The sequence below is a fragment of the Theobroma umbraticum genome, unplaced genomic scaffold (assembly GCF_002168275.2).
Source record: "Theobroma umbraticum cultivar Fairchild unplaced genomic scaffold, ASM216827v3 scaffold_50.0, whole genome shotgun sequence".
Taxonomy (NCBI): Eukaryota; Viridiplantae; Streptophyta; class Magnoliopsida; order Malvales; family Malvaceae; genus Theobroma; species Theobroma umbraticum.
Genome location: NW_018397261.1, coordinates 8,259,652 through 8,273,828, shown reverse-complemented (window position 1 = coordinate 8,273,828; position 14,177 = coordinate 8,259,652). Strand labels below are relative to the sequence as shown.

The following is a 14,177-nucleotide window of genomic DNA, read 5'->3' as shown; positions in this document are numbered from 1 at the left end:
TTTTGGGCTATTATTATTGTTCTCCTGTTGTGTTTGGAATCAGGCCGGTAAGATATCAATTGATGGAGAAGGAATTCTTATTTTTGAGATATCTTAATTTTTATTTTATTATTTGATAAGATATATACCGAATTCTATAAATACTAAATGAAATACAAAACTTTAGTTTGTGATGGACATTTGGACTAATTTTAAAAGAACAAGTACATTTTTTCATCCAAGTTCTAAATCATTTAACTGAATTTTTTACATGTATTTATCTTCTTAGTATTATCTCTTCATTATTCCATCTGGATATGATTATATGAAGATAGCATTTTATCTTTTATACATAAAAAATGGTGGGGGAAAGGCGAAAATAAAACCTTAAGCATAAACCAACAAAGATTCCATAACACAAATTAGTGCCATATTTTTCCATTTATACAACACAAGTTGGCACAATTGCAAGCCTCTGAATCTCATATCCTTCCTAATATATCATGCGTCATCAGATTTTATTTGTACATATCCATATATAAATATATAAATATACAAACACCAAGCACGAAAGTAGCGCCCATACATGTAGGGACACCTGGGAATCACATATAGGCATCATGCATGACAAGACAGAGAGAAGCAACCTCTTAAAGCAAGCCACTTAGGTGATATATTATTGGCATGGTCATCACTGAACCCAAATCAGATCCCCGGCAGAGAAGAAGTGGCACATTGGAGATTTGCCTTGCTTGTCTGTGAGGTTAAGAAGGGCGGCGCTAGCGGAGTCCATGTGGCAAACGGCAGCAGCATCTACTTTGTCTTTGGTGTTCTCACCAACCATTGACACCTTGAAAACCCTGGTCTCGCTTGAATCCTCATCATAGTGGCAGAAGAAAACTGCGTAAGGGTAAGGCATGGGGTGGCAAGCTACTTTCCTGAAAGATTTAATCTCTTTTGGGGTTTCCAAAACCCTGTAGTTTTGTAATGAAGCAGTTGACATTGTGGGGTGTGTTGTTGTAACAAATCTGGTATCTTGAGGCGCCCCTTTAAAGGCACCGCTAACAAAATCAACCATGGATTCCAGGGAGGTAGCACAAGTCTTGGTCTCTCCCTTGCCAGGTGCAATTTCACATTTTTGAAGCGTATCCTCCATGGCCTTGGCCAGGGAAGAACCTGGAGGAATCGAAAACAACTGGAGGATTTCTGGAAGCTTTGAAGACGAGAAAGGGATGGAATCAGCTACTTTCTTTGGCAAGAAAGGAGATGTAGCAGGGTCTTTGTTAGGAAAGAGGATTGGTAACAATTTTCCCGGATGGAAATTGTTATGCAGCTCATCGACAGTGAACAAGCCTCCCTTGGAGTTCTCCATGTTGTCATGGGAATGATCACGAAGGGAGTACTTCTCCACAAGAGCTCGAAGAGAAGTCTTTTCTGGTGAGGCGATGTTCACTGTTTTGTGGAAGTCGGAAATTGAGAATTTCCCTTCAAGGTCTCTTGGGGTGTCTCTCCAATTCCATCCATAAGGCTTGACATCCCTGGCTCCATCGATGCCATGGCCGCACTGCAAGGAAACCCATGGTTAACAAATTTAGTAACTAAAATCTTTCAAAAAAAAAAGAGAGAAATTACTGTTGGTAGCTTACTATTAAAAGCAAAAGATAGGAGAAAAGGAGCCGGTGGGTGAATCCTGCCATCTTTAATTTCCTGTTCAAGTTCGTTACTCTTTTGCTTGAACTGTGAGTGTATGCTTGGCTACGAGCTCATGTATTTATCAAGAGGAAGAAGTAACAAAATTACAATAATGCCCACTGCATGGCCCATGCAGCTTATCAAAAAAAGAATTCGTTAATGGCTAGTACTATTCATTTACCTGAAAACAAATCTTATAATTTGATATATACTTTCTTGCATGGATAATAGTTTCCATTATCCACGCACGAAACCCCTAAGTTGGTGTTTAGATTTTTGTTGAGAATGTGATTGCTAAAAATATTATTATTAAAAAAATAATTATGCAATGTTTGGTATACCAAGATGATTGTACGGAACATGATTATTAAAAAGATTATATTATAATATTTGGTTTGAAAGTATTTTATTAAAAATGTAACATAAATTTACAAAATCACTTTTTTATGTGAAAAGATATAGTTAAATACCTACATTTTTTTGAAAACATCCTGTTCTCTAGCAAAACCATACACCACAAAATCACTCACACCATCATCAAGAAACCATGCCCCGGCAGACACATGATGCAAAAATAATAATAATAAGTTTATGTTTCTTTTATAAAATTGATTAAATTATTTTTTGAAATGGTGAATAAAAATATAAGAAAAAAAAATGAAAACACCAAATAAAAGAAAAAAGCAATGAAATCTAAGGAGTGTTGAAAGCTGTTGCTGGTTATTTTCTTACTAATTTACTTTGTTTTGCACCCAACAAAGTAAAAATAACGCTATGCCGTCAGATCCTCCTTCCAAGCGAACCACAGATTAAGTGCTGTGAGCAAGAAAGAGAAGAACGGAGATGGGTTTGACATTTACAAAGCTCTTTAGCAGGCTTTTTGCCAAAGAAAGATTGCCTATTTTGATGGTGGGTCATCATGCTCAAGCTCGATGAAGAACAAGAAAAGAACCATGGCAACTGGTATGAAAATCGTTTTTGGAAGAGGATCGAATTCTGGTGAGGACAATTTAGGAAAGAAAATAAAATTTTAACTTTCCATTCACGGAGGGAAACGGAATGATATTTGCTTTGCACCTTGCAATCTCCTTACAATGAGAAGACTTTCCCTTCATTTTGTTTGCAAACCAAATATTGTAAACATAAAATGCAAGAAATCTTCCATACTTGTATTATACCAAACACCTCTTAGACGGAACTTAACTCGTAAATCATTCAATAATGTGATTAAAGATATTACTTTTATAAAATTAAAGAAATTACAATAACAAGACATTATTTCAAGCATTCAATAATTAACATATGATTTTTTTACTCAAAAAACAACGTATGAATCCCACTTTCTTGTACGATCATATTATTAAAGATGATAATTTTTTTAAAAAAATAAATTTCTAAGCGTCAACGTAACAAATTAGACTATACTCGTATTGATTCATGAACAAATTTTGTTCACGAGTGTATGAGTATTTCCTTATCACACGATAACAAATTTGATTTAGAGCTGTACATTTTCTAAAATATGTTATTAAAAATATCTTAATAATATTTTTTATATTACTTTAAATTTATCTGAGTTAAGTAAAATTTTAAAATTAAATTATACAATTAGTCTCTATATGTAGATTTAGTCTTTATATAATAATTTATAAAAATTAAATTTTTATATTTTTTTAAAATTAACAATATCAGTCTAATCATTAATAATATTAAAATTTTTCTATTATTTATGTTGACATAATTTTCTTTTATTCGTGTGGCATTGAACATGATAATTCATTGATGATAACATATATATATATATATATATATAAGCACATGTAAACAAATGCAAGAAGTAATTTAAATCTGAAATCTTCTAAAATCTTAATGTGTTCTTTTTCTCTAATTAGACCAAGATTTGCACAAATATTGTAGCTAGTAAAAACTTGATTAATTATATTACCAAAGTGTGGTAAAATCTTATAATATACTTACTAATTCAGACAATACATAAAAAACTACAGCACAAAGTGATGGAAATCTACTCAAAAGTCATATAATAATGTAATTTAAGAAATTCGTGCAACAAGATATGATTCAAGTGATCAAACAGATACTTAATTCAACCGTTAGTACACGATTCTTCGCTTAAATAGTAAAATTTGAATTATTTAGTTTTTTCAATTCGGCTCAATAAGAACCGTGTTTTGTAATTTTTTTTCTCAATTTTATTTAATGTGAATCTCGTTTTGAGTAAATTTAATCTAATTTTATATCAACTATTCAATTTTATCCAAATATAAAAATGCAGACAAAATTATAAAAGACAAGGCTACCAGATCTTTTTTTTTTTTCCTTTTTGGTTTTCCCCATAAATTCTGACAAAAAGGGGAACTGTTACTTGAGAAAGACTAAACCATTTGTTCTTATTGAAATCAAATCTTCTGTGTTGCAAATAATTGAGAAATATTTGGAGTAAACGTGGCAAGAGACTTGCGTTAGAGCAAATTTGGAACGTACACTGAATTATCATCACCGTCTTATCCTTACCGACAGACCAAACAAATTATTGCAAGATTTGTCTGTTCCAATATAGGTTCATGTCTACTTCCCCAACCTTTATTAGCTTTATTAGCAATAATTCATGTTAAAATATGTTTCTTTAATTATCTCCCACAAAAAAAATTATCAAAAATATTAATTTTTAAAAGTAGATTTAAAGGTAAAATATGGTCACTTTAAAGTTTAAAGTAGAATAAAGACAATACTTTTAATATTGTTTTGTTACGTAAAAATTATTAGACATTTTTAAATAAATATGAGACATAATCCCATATTACAAAGAAAAAGTCATATCTATCGAAAATAAAAAAATAAAAAAAAATCATGTCTATCGAAAATAAAAAAATAAAAAAAAATCATGTCTTATGGTGGAAAAGACACATAGTCATAAAGGTTTGAAACAAACATAACTCTGTTTATTGAGAATAAACACCTAAGACTAAAAAAATGACATTCATTTAAACAATAAAACATACAACATAAAATAATAATAACAATCTTTCTTTCCTTTTTCAACATTCTCCAAGTTCCCTTCTATATCATTTTGTTGTAAAAAAATTTTACTATATTCCAGTCGAGTGGTTAGTGGATTAATTTCATCAATACAAAATACTATCAATCATTAAATTTCTTTGTATTTTTGAAATATATATATATATGCTAGTAACATTTTTACATATTACAAGTGAAAACGAATAAAATTTAAAAAAAAATGACATTGTTACATGCTTTAGAAGCTAATTTTTTTAATTTTTTTAGTTTCGTGTTCTAACAAAAACGTATGTTATCTAAATAAATGCAATTAAAATCCAAATTTTTGAAAAAAAAAAAATATCCCTAAGTTTTAGAATTTAAAGAGTTTGTTAAAGGTTCAAACTTGTTTATAATATTGTAGAGTTTCCAAATTGAGCTCAAATTAAAATTGCAAAATGAGTCTGAATATTCTCTGGTTCCTACCAACTTAATACCTAGGGGCCCTTTTGTAATTTGATTTAACTATGTATTAAAGCCCAATATTAGGCTTTTTTTTTTTTTGGGTAATCTGGGCCCTAGAAAAATCAGTGTCTATGGTGGCTAGAAACCCTACTTATCTTATTCATTGTTTTGATTGATTTTGATACTAAGCTTGGGCCCTCGAACCTTGAACAGTGGCTTCAATAATTAAAATGAGTGAAGGGACACCATTTTATAAATATAATTTATTTACATTTTTTTTTCTTTTGAAAGTTATTGGTTGAGAAAAGAAAGTGAAATGAAGGAAAACTACATTGCTTTTATTGCTGGGTGTTGAATGTTGCCAACAATTTGTGGTTATATGAAGATATCTTTCAAAGTTCTTGCTTCATCCTAGGTAGGACTAGGATTGGAAATTTTATATACAACACAATGACACGATATGAAGTTAAGCAAATTTAAATTTAAAATAATCATGTTTTATGTTTAATTATCTCAATACAATTTAAACATTAAAATTTAGTATCTTAAACATGTAAAATGTGCTTAACTTATTTAATTAAATAATGTTATCACGTACTTGTATAATCCGTGACTATTTAATTATTCATTTAATTTGTCATATAAATGTGTTTACTTGAGACATTTATGACTTAATTATAATTTATTTAAACAGTCATATAATTACTTTCTTTTGTTATGGTTGATGATAAAAGTGGTGGATTTTATTATACTTGATGGATATATATTATTGTTTTATTACAATTATTAGTTTCAAATTTGAATAATGAAGTTATATTTTATTTGTAATTGTATGCATTTTAATTTAATTATATTACTCATGTTAATCATTCAAATGAATTATGAATCACGTCGTGTCATATAAAATTGAACTCGACTCGTGTAATAAATATGCATGTTAAACATATATTGTCATTGTACATGTTAAGTAAACGTATTTATATTTATATTTAAGATCTGAATATGTTCAATTAATTGTATTATATTTTTATGTATTTGTATAATTATTAATACTTAATATTTACAAAATAAAATTAAGACATGTAAACCGACCAATTAAGAAAGAGTAATTTTCCAAAACCTAGGGTGTCTTTACGTTGAACCCGAACCAGTTATTTCGATTTGTATGTGTGTAGACAGAGAGTCCATACCCGATACCCCATTCATCAGATTGCGCTTTATAGTGACGGCCCAGGTTTCGTCTCCCTTGTTGTTTTAATGGTTCGATTGGGCTTACTTTGAACCATGCGGGCCTTTTGTTTTCCTCGGCCGCAGTTTGAGTTGGTTCATATTACTACAGGCCACAGGCTGCAATAACTCTAGGTAGAACTTGATTTATGTACTGAAGGCAGGAACATAGAGCACACAGAAACATCAGCAATGGTGGCTAAACATCATTCAATGCAGATTGTAACATTATTGCACATAGCTAATGTATGCACTTCATTAAGTATCTTTGAAGTCTAACCAGGCCTGTACAGTACATTCGAGCAGGCAAAGGCACCCACACTAGACTATCTGGAGGGAGGAAGTGACACACTGGGGAGGATCCAGGCTTGATTTTGAGCACACGGAAAGATACATGATCATGGTCCCATTGAGAGGTATCCATGTGGCAAACAGCTGGAGCCTGCGCTCTGTCTCCATTTTCAGCTCCTAGTGAAACCTGAAACAGCCTGGTTTCACTCTTTTGGCTGTGGCAGTAGAACACTGCATAAGGATATGGCAAAGTGTGACATGCAATGATTCTGGAACTGAGGATCTGTTTAGGCATGTCCAAAATGGTGTAGTTTTGTAGAAAGACGGTCGGCTCTTTGGGGACGGTAGCGGTTAAAACCTTAAGGTGGGCATCCGAGCCAAAGACAGAGCGAGCAAAGTCGAGCATTGATTCCAGGGAAGTGGCACAGAACCTTATCTCCCCTTTGGTGGGTTCAAGTTCACATTGCCGAAGTGTATAATCCATGGCTTTGGCTTGGCGAGAGTCTTTAGAGAATGAGAAGAACTGGAGAAGTTGTGGGAGTTGTGTTGATGAGAAAGGAATGGAGTTGGCTTCTTCCCTGGATAATAGATGAGGAGAGGCAGACAGGTCTTTACTGGGGAGGTAGACAGGCATTGTTTTGCCTAGCTTGAGGTCATCTATCTTGAAGAATATATTAATTGAAGGGTCCATATGGTCCTTGTGGGCTAATAGATGAGTATGGCCATCCATGGTGTTGGAAGGTTGCTGCAGATAATTTTTGCTGCCACCTTCCTCCTTAAGTTGTCTGTGAGTTATTTTCCGGGCATTACCGGCTTGTGCACACTGTAATCAAAGTTGACAGAAAAAATTAGATGCTGAAACTAAACGAGCAGTGGGAAAGCATGTTGCAGCATCAGAAAAATTAATCCATAAAATGTAAGTTGAATTCTATGAAGATAGAAAGTTTGATGAACATAAACCAAGCAAGTTTATGCTGATTCTTACCATCAAAGCAAGAAGAACAGAAAGGTAAATGCACCAGGAAGCAAAATCAGAACCCATGTCTCTGACTGGAACTCTACTTTCTTGTGTTTTATTCTTCTGCTTCTTCTGAAATAAAAGAAACAGCACTCAACTAAATCAATTGGAGACTTTTGGCTAAGCAAAGATTGTATTTTAATGAAATGAATTATATATTGTGAAATAATGTACTATTAACCAATATAATATGTCCCCCAGATAGCATCATATACATCTTTCTTTTTTATGATAATTGCTGTAAGGCAACTTGCAACTTGTCTGACTGATAGAATAGAACCTGTTTCAATGGACAGGGTAGTGGTTGTTCTCAGGTTTTAGTCAAATGGTTATGTCATTCGATTTTGTTTGGCTCTATGGTCTTACGCCAAATAAACTGTGCCTTTTTGAAAGTTAAGACTTCCTTCACCAAGTGAAGTTTATCTTAAGCTGTGGGCTGTTGGTCTATGCAGCAAACCTGGGCTAGTCTAAACTGCACCCTAATCACATGCTTATTAAATTACAATAAACTTAATCATGTTCCTTGATTCATTCCATCTTGGCAAGAATCACATGTTAAATGAACAAATACAAAGAATGTATAGATTTTCCTGCAGAGGGGTGCGTTGTGAAGTGTGAACTGACACTAAAGAACAGAAAAGATGAGGTTTGTGGTGGTAGTGGGATAGAAATTCTGCAGAAGAGTTGACTATCGCCCTGGTGTCCTAGTGCAGAACGTACCCTGTCAGGTACTCAATGAATATATGCATGTTTCAACGACAGAGCAGTATCAAATAGCACTGAAATCTTGTTGGTTTCTTCATTGAAATGATTAAAGCAACATCAAAATCTGGTAAGATGCCCTTACGTTTCAAAGGTGGCATGTCAGCTATCATGGAAAATCCAACTAGCAGGCCAATAGAGGATCCTGTAACCTCTCTTCAACCATCTTCTAGACTATTGCTTTTGAAAGAGAGGGCTGATTCCATGGAAATTCTTATGGAGAAGATTATTGTTTTCTGTGATCTTTGAAAATACAATAGTTCTCCCATGAACATATACATCAGCTAATGCCAATTTCATAAACTTTTTTACTCTTTTTTCAGTTGTCCTATTCCTTTGCACATGGAAAATCATTGCCATTGTTTTATACAGCTAGGTCCCTGCAAAGTCCAATTGCTTATGATGAACTAATTACTTACACTTTCTTCTTTGTTTTGTTTTTGCTGGTTTTTTCTGTCTCCTGACTCTACCAGAAGAACATCAACTTTCAGCAATCTTTTCACTAATTGTCAAGAAAGAAAATGCTTCCTACCTCCACCAGGCACCTAAACCTTGCAACGATTCATTGAATCTTACTACACACAGTTTTACTGTTCTTTTTCTTTGCCTAGAGTTGACAATGTGAACGATGGACCTTTCTTTAGAACTCTTACGAAAGCGATCTTATCACGACCCCAACAAGGCCATCAACACGCTTTCAAGGAACTTAATCCATTGCTTGGTAGATAAAGCACCAACAGATCTTTGACTTATGGAAATTAAGTTGGATTTGCCCCTCTTCTTCCATTAAAGGTCACAGTGCTTTTAAACCCTTTCTCCTTTAGTTAATCCTTTCCTTGATAGTGAAGCAACAAGGAAAAGAAGCTTTGTTGCTTTAACTGTTAGGATTAGGATTTAGGTATATCTGTTAAGAACTTCTCGCCAATAGTTCTATAACTTGCTGTGCATCTCCTTCCATGAAGATGATGGAGGTAAAATGGGTTATTTGCCATCATATAAGCAGATCAAATTAAGCGAAAATAGAAAGAAAGCAAAGATGAAATTCAAAAGCTACAACCAGGCTTATATGTATGATATGCAGATGAAGTTGACTTTGGCACATCAGGCAAAGGGAGTGATCATGTGCCCAGCAAATCACAGCATAATAACCATATTAAAAAGGTAAAAGACTAGACCAAAAGTTTATGAGAAAACAAAGATGCTGTGCATGAATGACGCAAATGGAAACAAAAAAAGTACAACCAGACAATATTTTCTTTGATAAGCACAAAATGGACAATTGCAGCAAGTTGACTTTAGGCCTGGGATGAGCCAACCTAGAGTTGTCGTGGGGGTCTCAGAGTCTATCTAACCCTCTTTCAACCTTGTCCCTGTCCAATTTGTTCCTTAGAGTCTTAGCCACTTCCCATTGCACTTAACTTTATTGTTGGTCAGCTTTTAATCAGCAATAGGATCATGCAAAAGCATATGAGAATCTATAGACCCATCTTCAAGATTAGAATAATAACAAAACCTAATAAAGATAAACCGATGGCTGAATTTCCAACACTTTCATATTGCATGTTACCAAACTGATGAATATGTTAGGATAATACCGTTAAAATCTACAGGTAGGCTATGTTTGACATGTTGAAGGGTAGTAATGAATAAAGGTAGTGTTTCTAAGTTTTATGAGGAATTACGGTTGTATTCTAACATGTTTGTTTTCTATGATCAGAGGTCAAACTTTAACAGAAAATTTTTAAGCTTGGAAACTTGTCATGGTATGTAAGCATGACTCTTCATGGCATCAACCCAATATGATTTTCTTCTCCTGATCCCCCAAACCTTGTTTTTAATTGCACCAGAACCTGTAAATCATGTGTTGTTCACTAGTATTTCTCACATCAAACAACTGATAATGATGGAAAATGATTCAAGCAGGTTGCTAGCTAGTGTGTATGACAAGGACCTTACATCAACTGTTCATTGCAGAAACCAAACCGGCGCAAAGCATTAGCCATAAGTTGTTGAAGAAATGATTAATTAATTTTAAACCTGGCCATTTATTAAGTCAACGAAACACTAAAAGATTTCCTTTCTTTAACGTCCTTGAATTGGTGTTTGGCACATCATCACTCCAAATGGTGGCACCAGAACAAAGTGATTGAACCATGACAGGATGATGTTCCACCAAGAAAAACCATTTCTAAATTCTATCTTTCCATGAATTAGGAAAGCTTTGTTTGTTGTTAGGGGCTTATACTCAGTACTTTGTAAGTAGTACAGATTACTTAATTTAATCAACAGGCTTGAAAACATAAGTACAATTGATGACTAATGAGACCCAAATTCCCAGTACTGGTGGAGATTTATTACAAACTGACAGGATTGGGAGAAAAGAGAGGTTAAATCTCTGCTTGTCTGTGTTTCACACCTCCAAAAAGTTACATAGCAGAACATAATCAGGAGGTCAAAAGTCTGTTATTGCTGTAGTTTTATCAGTCTCCCCAGCTTAAAAAAATTGAGCATTCTATAAAGAAATCTTCATGATATTGCTAAAGAAATTCCAACTATGCTGCCATTAAAACGTGGGAATATTGTCCACCACCAAATGTGATAGAAAATGGGAAAAACCATTTGATTATCTCCTTTCATGAGGTCAAAGCTGACTCAATCTCATGGTTTTTTCATGTCAGAACAAGTTGCCATTGGACTCTGAAACTTTGCGGCCCAAATGGTATCCAAAGACCCTTCGCAAGGAAGGAGAACCTACTCCATGATCACAACAAAATTTACTAAAATAATTATATTATGTAGAGCTTACTTAAGTCAAGCAAACTATTTGTTTAACAATTTCTTCAATGGAACAGTGACGTAAAATAGACTAATCACTATCTTGTCCTTTGCATATGGCCTATAAATGGTTAGTCAGTCTGGAGCAGTTTACAATACAAAATAGCAAAATCTAACCGTGTTTCAACAGGCTTCAACAGTCTATCAAGGACATGAAGACTTTCTTTGCTATCTTCATTTTCTGCTTTCTTCTCCTGGTAAGCATTTCACATCTAAGTTAGTGCAGCGAACTCCATTGAGGCCCGATTTCTGGAGGGTTATGTTCAATCAAAGTTTCAAGAAAAGTTGATAGCTAATTATGTTTCTATGAAGTTCTTCAAAATAATCCAATCTCAGTTTTCATTCAGTTATGATTAATGTTTTTATCTCTGATGTTTTCTTGGATAGTCTGCCAACCCCAACCACGCGAGAAAAGAACCAGGGGACTATTGGAAGAGTGTAATGAAGGATCAACCAATGCCAGAAGCAATCAAAGGCCTTTTGCATCAAGATCCAGCTTCAGCTTTGGGTTCTGAGAAGAACATGAAGCACTTTGTCACGGATTTCGACACCAGACATAGCGCTATAATATACCACAGCGGTCCCCAGTCTAAAGTAGAAGACAACCCTCAAGTCAAGGACTTGAAGGATCAGAAACAGCAAAAATCTGATAAAAAGAACTAGACAGAAAGCTTGAATTCATGGAGGTTTCCATGTCCATACGATGTTTGTAGCCAGTAGTGTGCTTGGTTGGTGATTAGTGTTTAGAAGTCAGAACTAGCTCTGGGTGTTGGGATTAAACTAGGAACTTTTCTTAGTTATTCTTCAATCTTGCTCTTGAGCTATTTTGATCGTTGGGTATTAAACTTGGAAAACTTACTGCTTAATTCTATATAAACCTAATTTAAGCAAATTGCCTCAGTTACTATTAAAGGATCTGAATATCCTGAACATATAAATATAACAATAGTCTACCCGCTCATTTCTTATAACAAAGAAGGAATGATGTATTTATTGGGTAAATAAATCATTCTCAAGATACATGTTGAACACAATTAAACAGAATAATCAAGCAATGTACACTGATTATTAACTTGTACAACAAAATATCTGAACTAAAAATTTTCTGTTGCATCAAAACCAAAGGCAGAATAAATCCAGGGAGCAGATTTCTGCAGGACTGCAAAAACTTGTTGGCCTGACCAAAGCAATCCTATTTTTCAGGACTCGTTTTGAGCAGTTTCCTTCCTTAATGCCTGAAGTCTTTCCTTCAATTTCTTACTCTGTTCAAAGTTGGCCTTCCTCTTCAAAGCTTTCTGCAGAGAAAACTCATAAAAATTCACACTTCAGAGTCAACAAAATTATGTTCTAATCTGGGAACAAAAACACCAGTAAACTTACTTCCTGGCGGAAACAGCGATCAAGCTTTATCTTGAGTTCTGTACATTCACCAAAGAATTTTGCTATGGGGTGGTCTGAATGACACTTTTGGAACTGCTCGATGATCTGCCAAAGACAACATCGATTAACCAAAAGAGAATCCTTCCAACAGCTAAATATTCAAAAACCCATCAAATGTAACGAGAAGAACTTACCTCAGCACACATCGGGTGCCTGTGTAATGTCAAAGGAGGGTGCATTTTTCCAGCGAAAAATGTTCAATTTATCTGTATCCTGAACAAATTAACGAGCAAATTCAAGACGAACTGGCAAAACATTCAATACCCAAATAATCCCACCAAAAGTATTAACAAGAAAAGGAAAAAAAAAAGAGAAGAAAAATCTAAATTAACCATTTCTTCAATTTGTTTAGCATTTAAACAAGAATATTCAAATTAAAACTTGAAAAAGAAGATCTATTCACTTTTCGGAGCAAGTTCATGGACTAAAGTAAAACCCAATTTCCAAAGATACTGTGGGTCGCAAAACGTACCGTTTCTAGTTCGTCGCAGTAACGGTAAGAGTCGTGAGTCGTGAACCAGAAACCTGCAACTTGCAACGATGAAGCGAGGAGACGGCGCCAAGATGGGAAGAGATAAACGGCACCGTGCTTGGCCATCATATAAACGGCGTCGTTTCCTTCTTTTATACTGAGAGTAAGTTTGCAATTAGAAAGTCATGTTAAAAAGTAAAACCTATAAAGTTTCTTTTTTTTTTGTTCACAGTAATTTTAATGTAGGTTAATTTTTTTCTCATTTTTAATAATTTGATTATAGTCCAAAATATACTTCTATTGCAATAATTTGAAAAACCTTAAAATAAGAGTTTCCTTCTTTAATTTGTAGACAATGGAAACAACTTATTGTGCTTGCATTGCGTTCTTATCTTATAAAAAAGTTATCAGTAAATAAATATAATTAAGATATAATATTTAAATTTTTTTAAATTATTAAAAAATTTAAATAAATTTTTATTTTTATTACTTTCAATTAAATCATGATATTTTTATTTTTAGTTAAATTAGTTATTATGATTAATAATTAATTATTATTAATTAAGATACCACTTATCATTTTATGTCACATAATGTTGATATGTTATAATAAATAATGACATAATATATTAATGTGATATGTTGATATGACTATTTGATATTTTTTACTCTCTATATCAATATTAATAATAAAAATATAAAAATTTAATTAAATATAATAAAAAATAAGAAATTATTTAAATTTTTTAAATAATTCGAAGACTTTTCAAAACATTATAACTTTAATTAATCATAATAATTGTGAATAAAAAATAATTATGTGATTACTATAGAAAATATAAAATTTAAAAAATTTGAATTTGAATGTATTAAGGTCCATGATCTAAAAATTTCTGATTAATTCAATTATTAACTTAATTAACTAATCTAATTCCATTAAAAAAGAATTTCAAACAAATACCTTTCAAGATATATGCAATT

At 33.1% G+C, this 14,177-nt stretch overlaps 4 protein-coding genes across 6 annotated transcripts; 1 reads left to right on the top strand and 3 right to left on the bottom strand.

Annotated features, from left to right (window-relative positions):
• Nucleotides 1-392: 392 nt before the first annotated feature.
• Nucleotides 393-1,718, bottom strand: LOC110418425 (BURP domain-containing protein 6-like). Its single transcript, XM_021431149.1, has 2 exons — nt 1,626-1,718; nt 393-1,543 (listed from the first exon to the last, which is right to left on the bottom strand). The coding sequence occupies exons 1-2, from the start codon at nt 1,674-1,676 to the stop codon at nt 671-673; spliced, it is 924 nt and encodes a 307-aa protein (XP_021286824.1). The 5' UTR covers nt 1,677-1,718; the 3' UTR covers nt 393-670.
• A 4,789-nt stretch (nt 1,719-6,507) lies between these two features.
• LOC110418539 (BURP domain-containing protein BNM2A-like) lies at nt 6,508-8,091 on the bottom strand. Of its 3 annotated transcripts, none has more exons than XM_021431291.1 (3): nt 7,968-8,091; nt 7,655-7,759; nt 6,508-7,492 (listed from the first exon to the last, which is right to left on the bottom strand). In XM_021431291.1, the coding sequence occupies exons 2-3, from the start codon at nt 7,709-7,711 to the stop codon at nt 6,620-6,622; spliced, it is 930 nt and encodes a 309-aa protein (XP_021286966.1). In that variant the 5' UTR covers nt 7,712-7,759; nt 7,968-8,091; the 3' UTR covers nt 6,508-6,619. The 3 variants fall into 3 exon arrangements, with proteins under 3 accessions (XP_021286966.1, XP_021286964.1, XP_021286965.1); XM_021431289.2 differs by having other exon boundaries at nt 7,869-8,006; XM_021431290.1 differs by lacking the exon at nt 7,968-8,091 and adding an exon at nt 7,862-7,894.
• Nucleotides 8,092-11,376: 3,285 nt separating this feature from the next.
• On the top strand, nt 11,377-12,167 carry LOC110417906 (organ-specific protein S2). The gene is made up of 2 exons (XM_021430500.2): nt 11,377-11,481; nt 11,672-12,167. The coding sequence occupies exons 1-2, from the start codon at nt 11,437-11,439 to the stop codon at nt 11,945-11,947; spliced, it is 321 nt and encodes a 106-aa protein (XP_021286175.1). The 5' UTR covers nt 11,377-11,436; the 3' UTR covers nt 11,948-12,167.
• Nucleotides 12,168-12,245: 78 nt separating this feature from the next.
• On the bottom strand, nt 12,246-13,309 carry LOC110417907 (Cytochrome c oxidase biogenesis protein Cmc1-like protein). Its single transcript, XM_021430501.2, has 4 exons — nt 13,197-13,309; nt 12,859-12,937; nt 12,665-12,769; nt 12,246-12,579 (listed from the first exon to the last, which is right to left on the bottom strand). Exons 2-4 carry the CDS (start codon nt 12,901-12,903, stop codon nt 12,484-12,486), a joined length of 246 nt encoding a protein of 81 aa, XP_021286176.1. The 5' UTR covers nt 12,904-12,937; nt 13,197-13,309; the 3' UTR covers nt 12,246-12,483.
• Nucleotides 13,310-14,177: the final 868 nt, after the last annotated feature.

Coding starts and splice junctions, on each gene's coding strand:
- LOC110418425 (XM_021431149.1), bottom strand. CDS start 1,676: ATGGCAGGATTCACCCACCGGCTCCTTTTCTCCTATCTTTTGCTTTTA. Junction 1,544..1,625: donor CCTATCTTTTGCTTTTAATA/GTAAGCTACCAA, acceptor GTTTCCTTGCAG/TGCGGCCATGGCATCGATGG.
- LOC110418539 (XM_021431289.2), bottom strand. CDS start 7,904: ATGTATATGATGCTATCTGGGGGACATATTATATTG. Junction 7,760..7,868: donor CTGGGGGACATATTATATTG/GTTAATAGTACA, acceptor CTTTTATTTCAG/AAGAAGCAGAAGAATAAAAC. Junction 7,493..7,654: donor CTGTTCTTCTTGCTTTGATG/GTAAGAATCAGC, acceptor CTTTGATTACAG/TGTGCACAAGCCGGTAATGC.
- LOC110417906 (XM_021430500.2), top strand. CDS start 11,437: ATGAAGACTTTCTTTGCTATCTTCATTTTCTGCTTTCTTCTCCTG. Junction 11,482..11,671: donor TTTTCTGCTTTCTTCTCCTG/GTAAGCATTTCA, acceptor TTTCTTGGATAG/TCTGCCAACCCCAACCACGC.
- LOC110417907 (XM_021430501.2), bottom strand. CDS start 12,903: ATGCACCCTCCTTTGACATTACACAGGCACCCGATGTGTGCTGAG. Junction 12,770..12,858: donor GGCACCCGATGTGTGCTGAG/GTAAGTTCTTCT, acceptor TGTCTTTGGCAG/ATCATCGAGCAGTTCCAAAA. Junction 12,580..12,664: donor ATCGCTGTTTCCGCCAGGAA/GTAAGTTTACTG, acceptor TTTTCTCTGCAG/AAAGCTTTGAAGAGGAAGGC.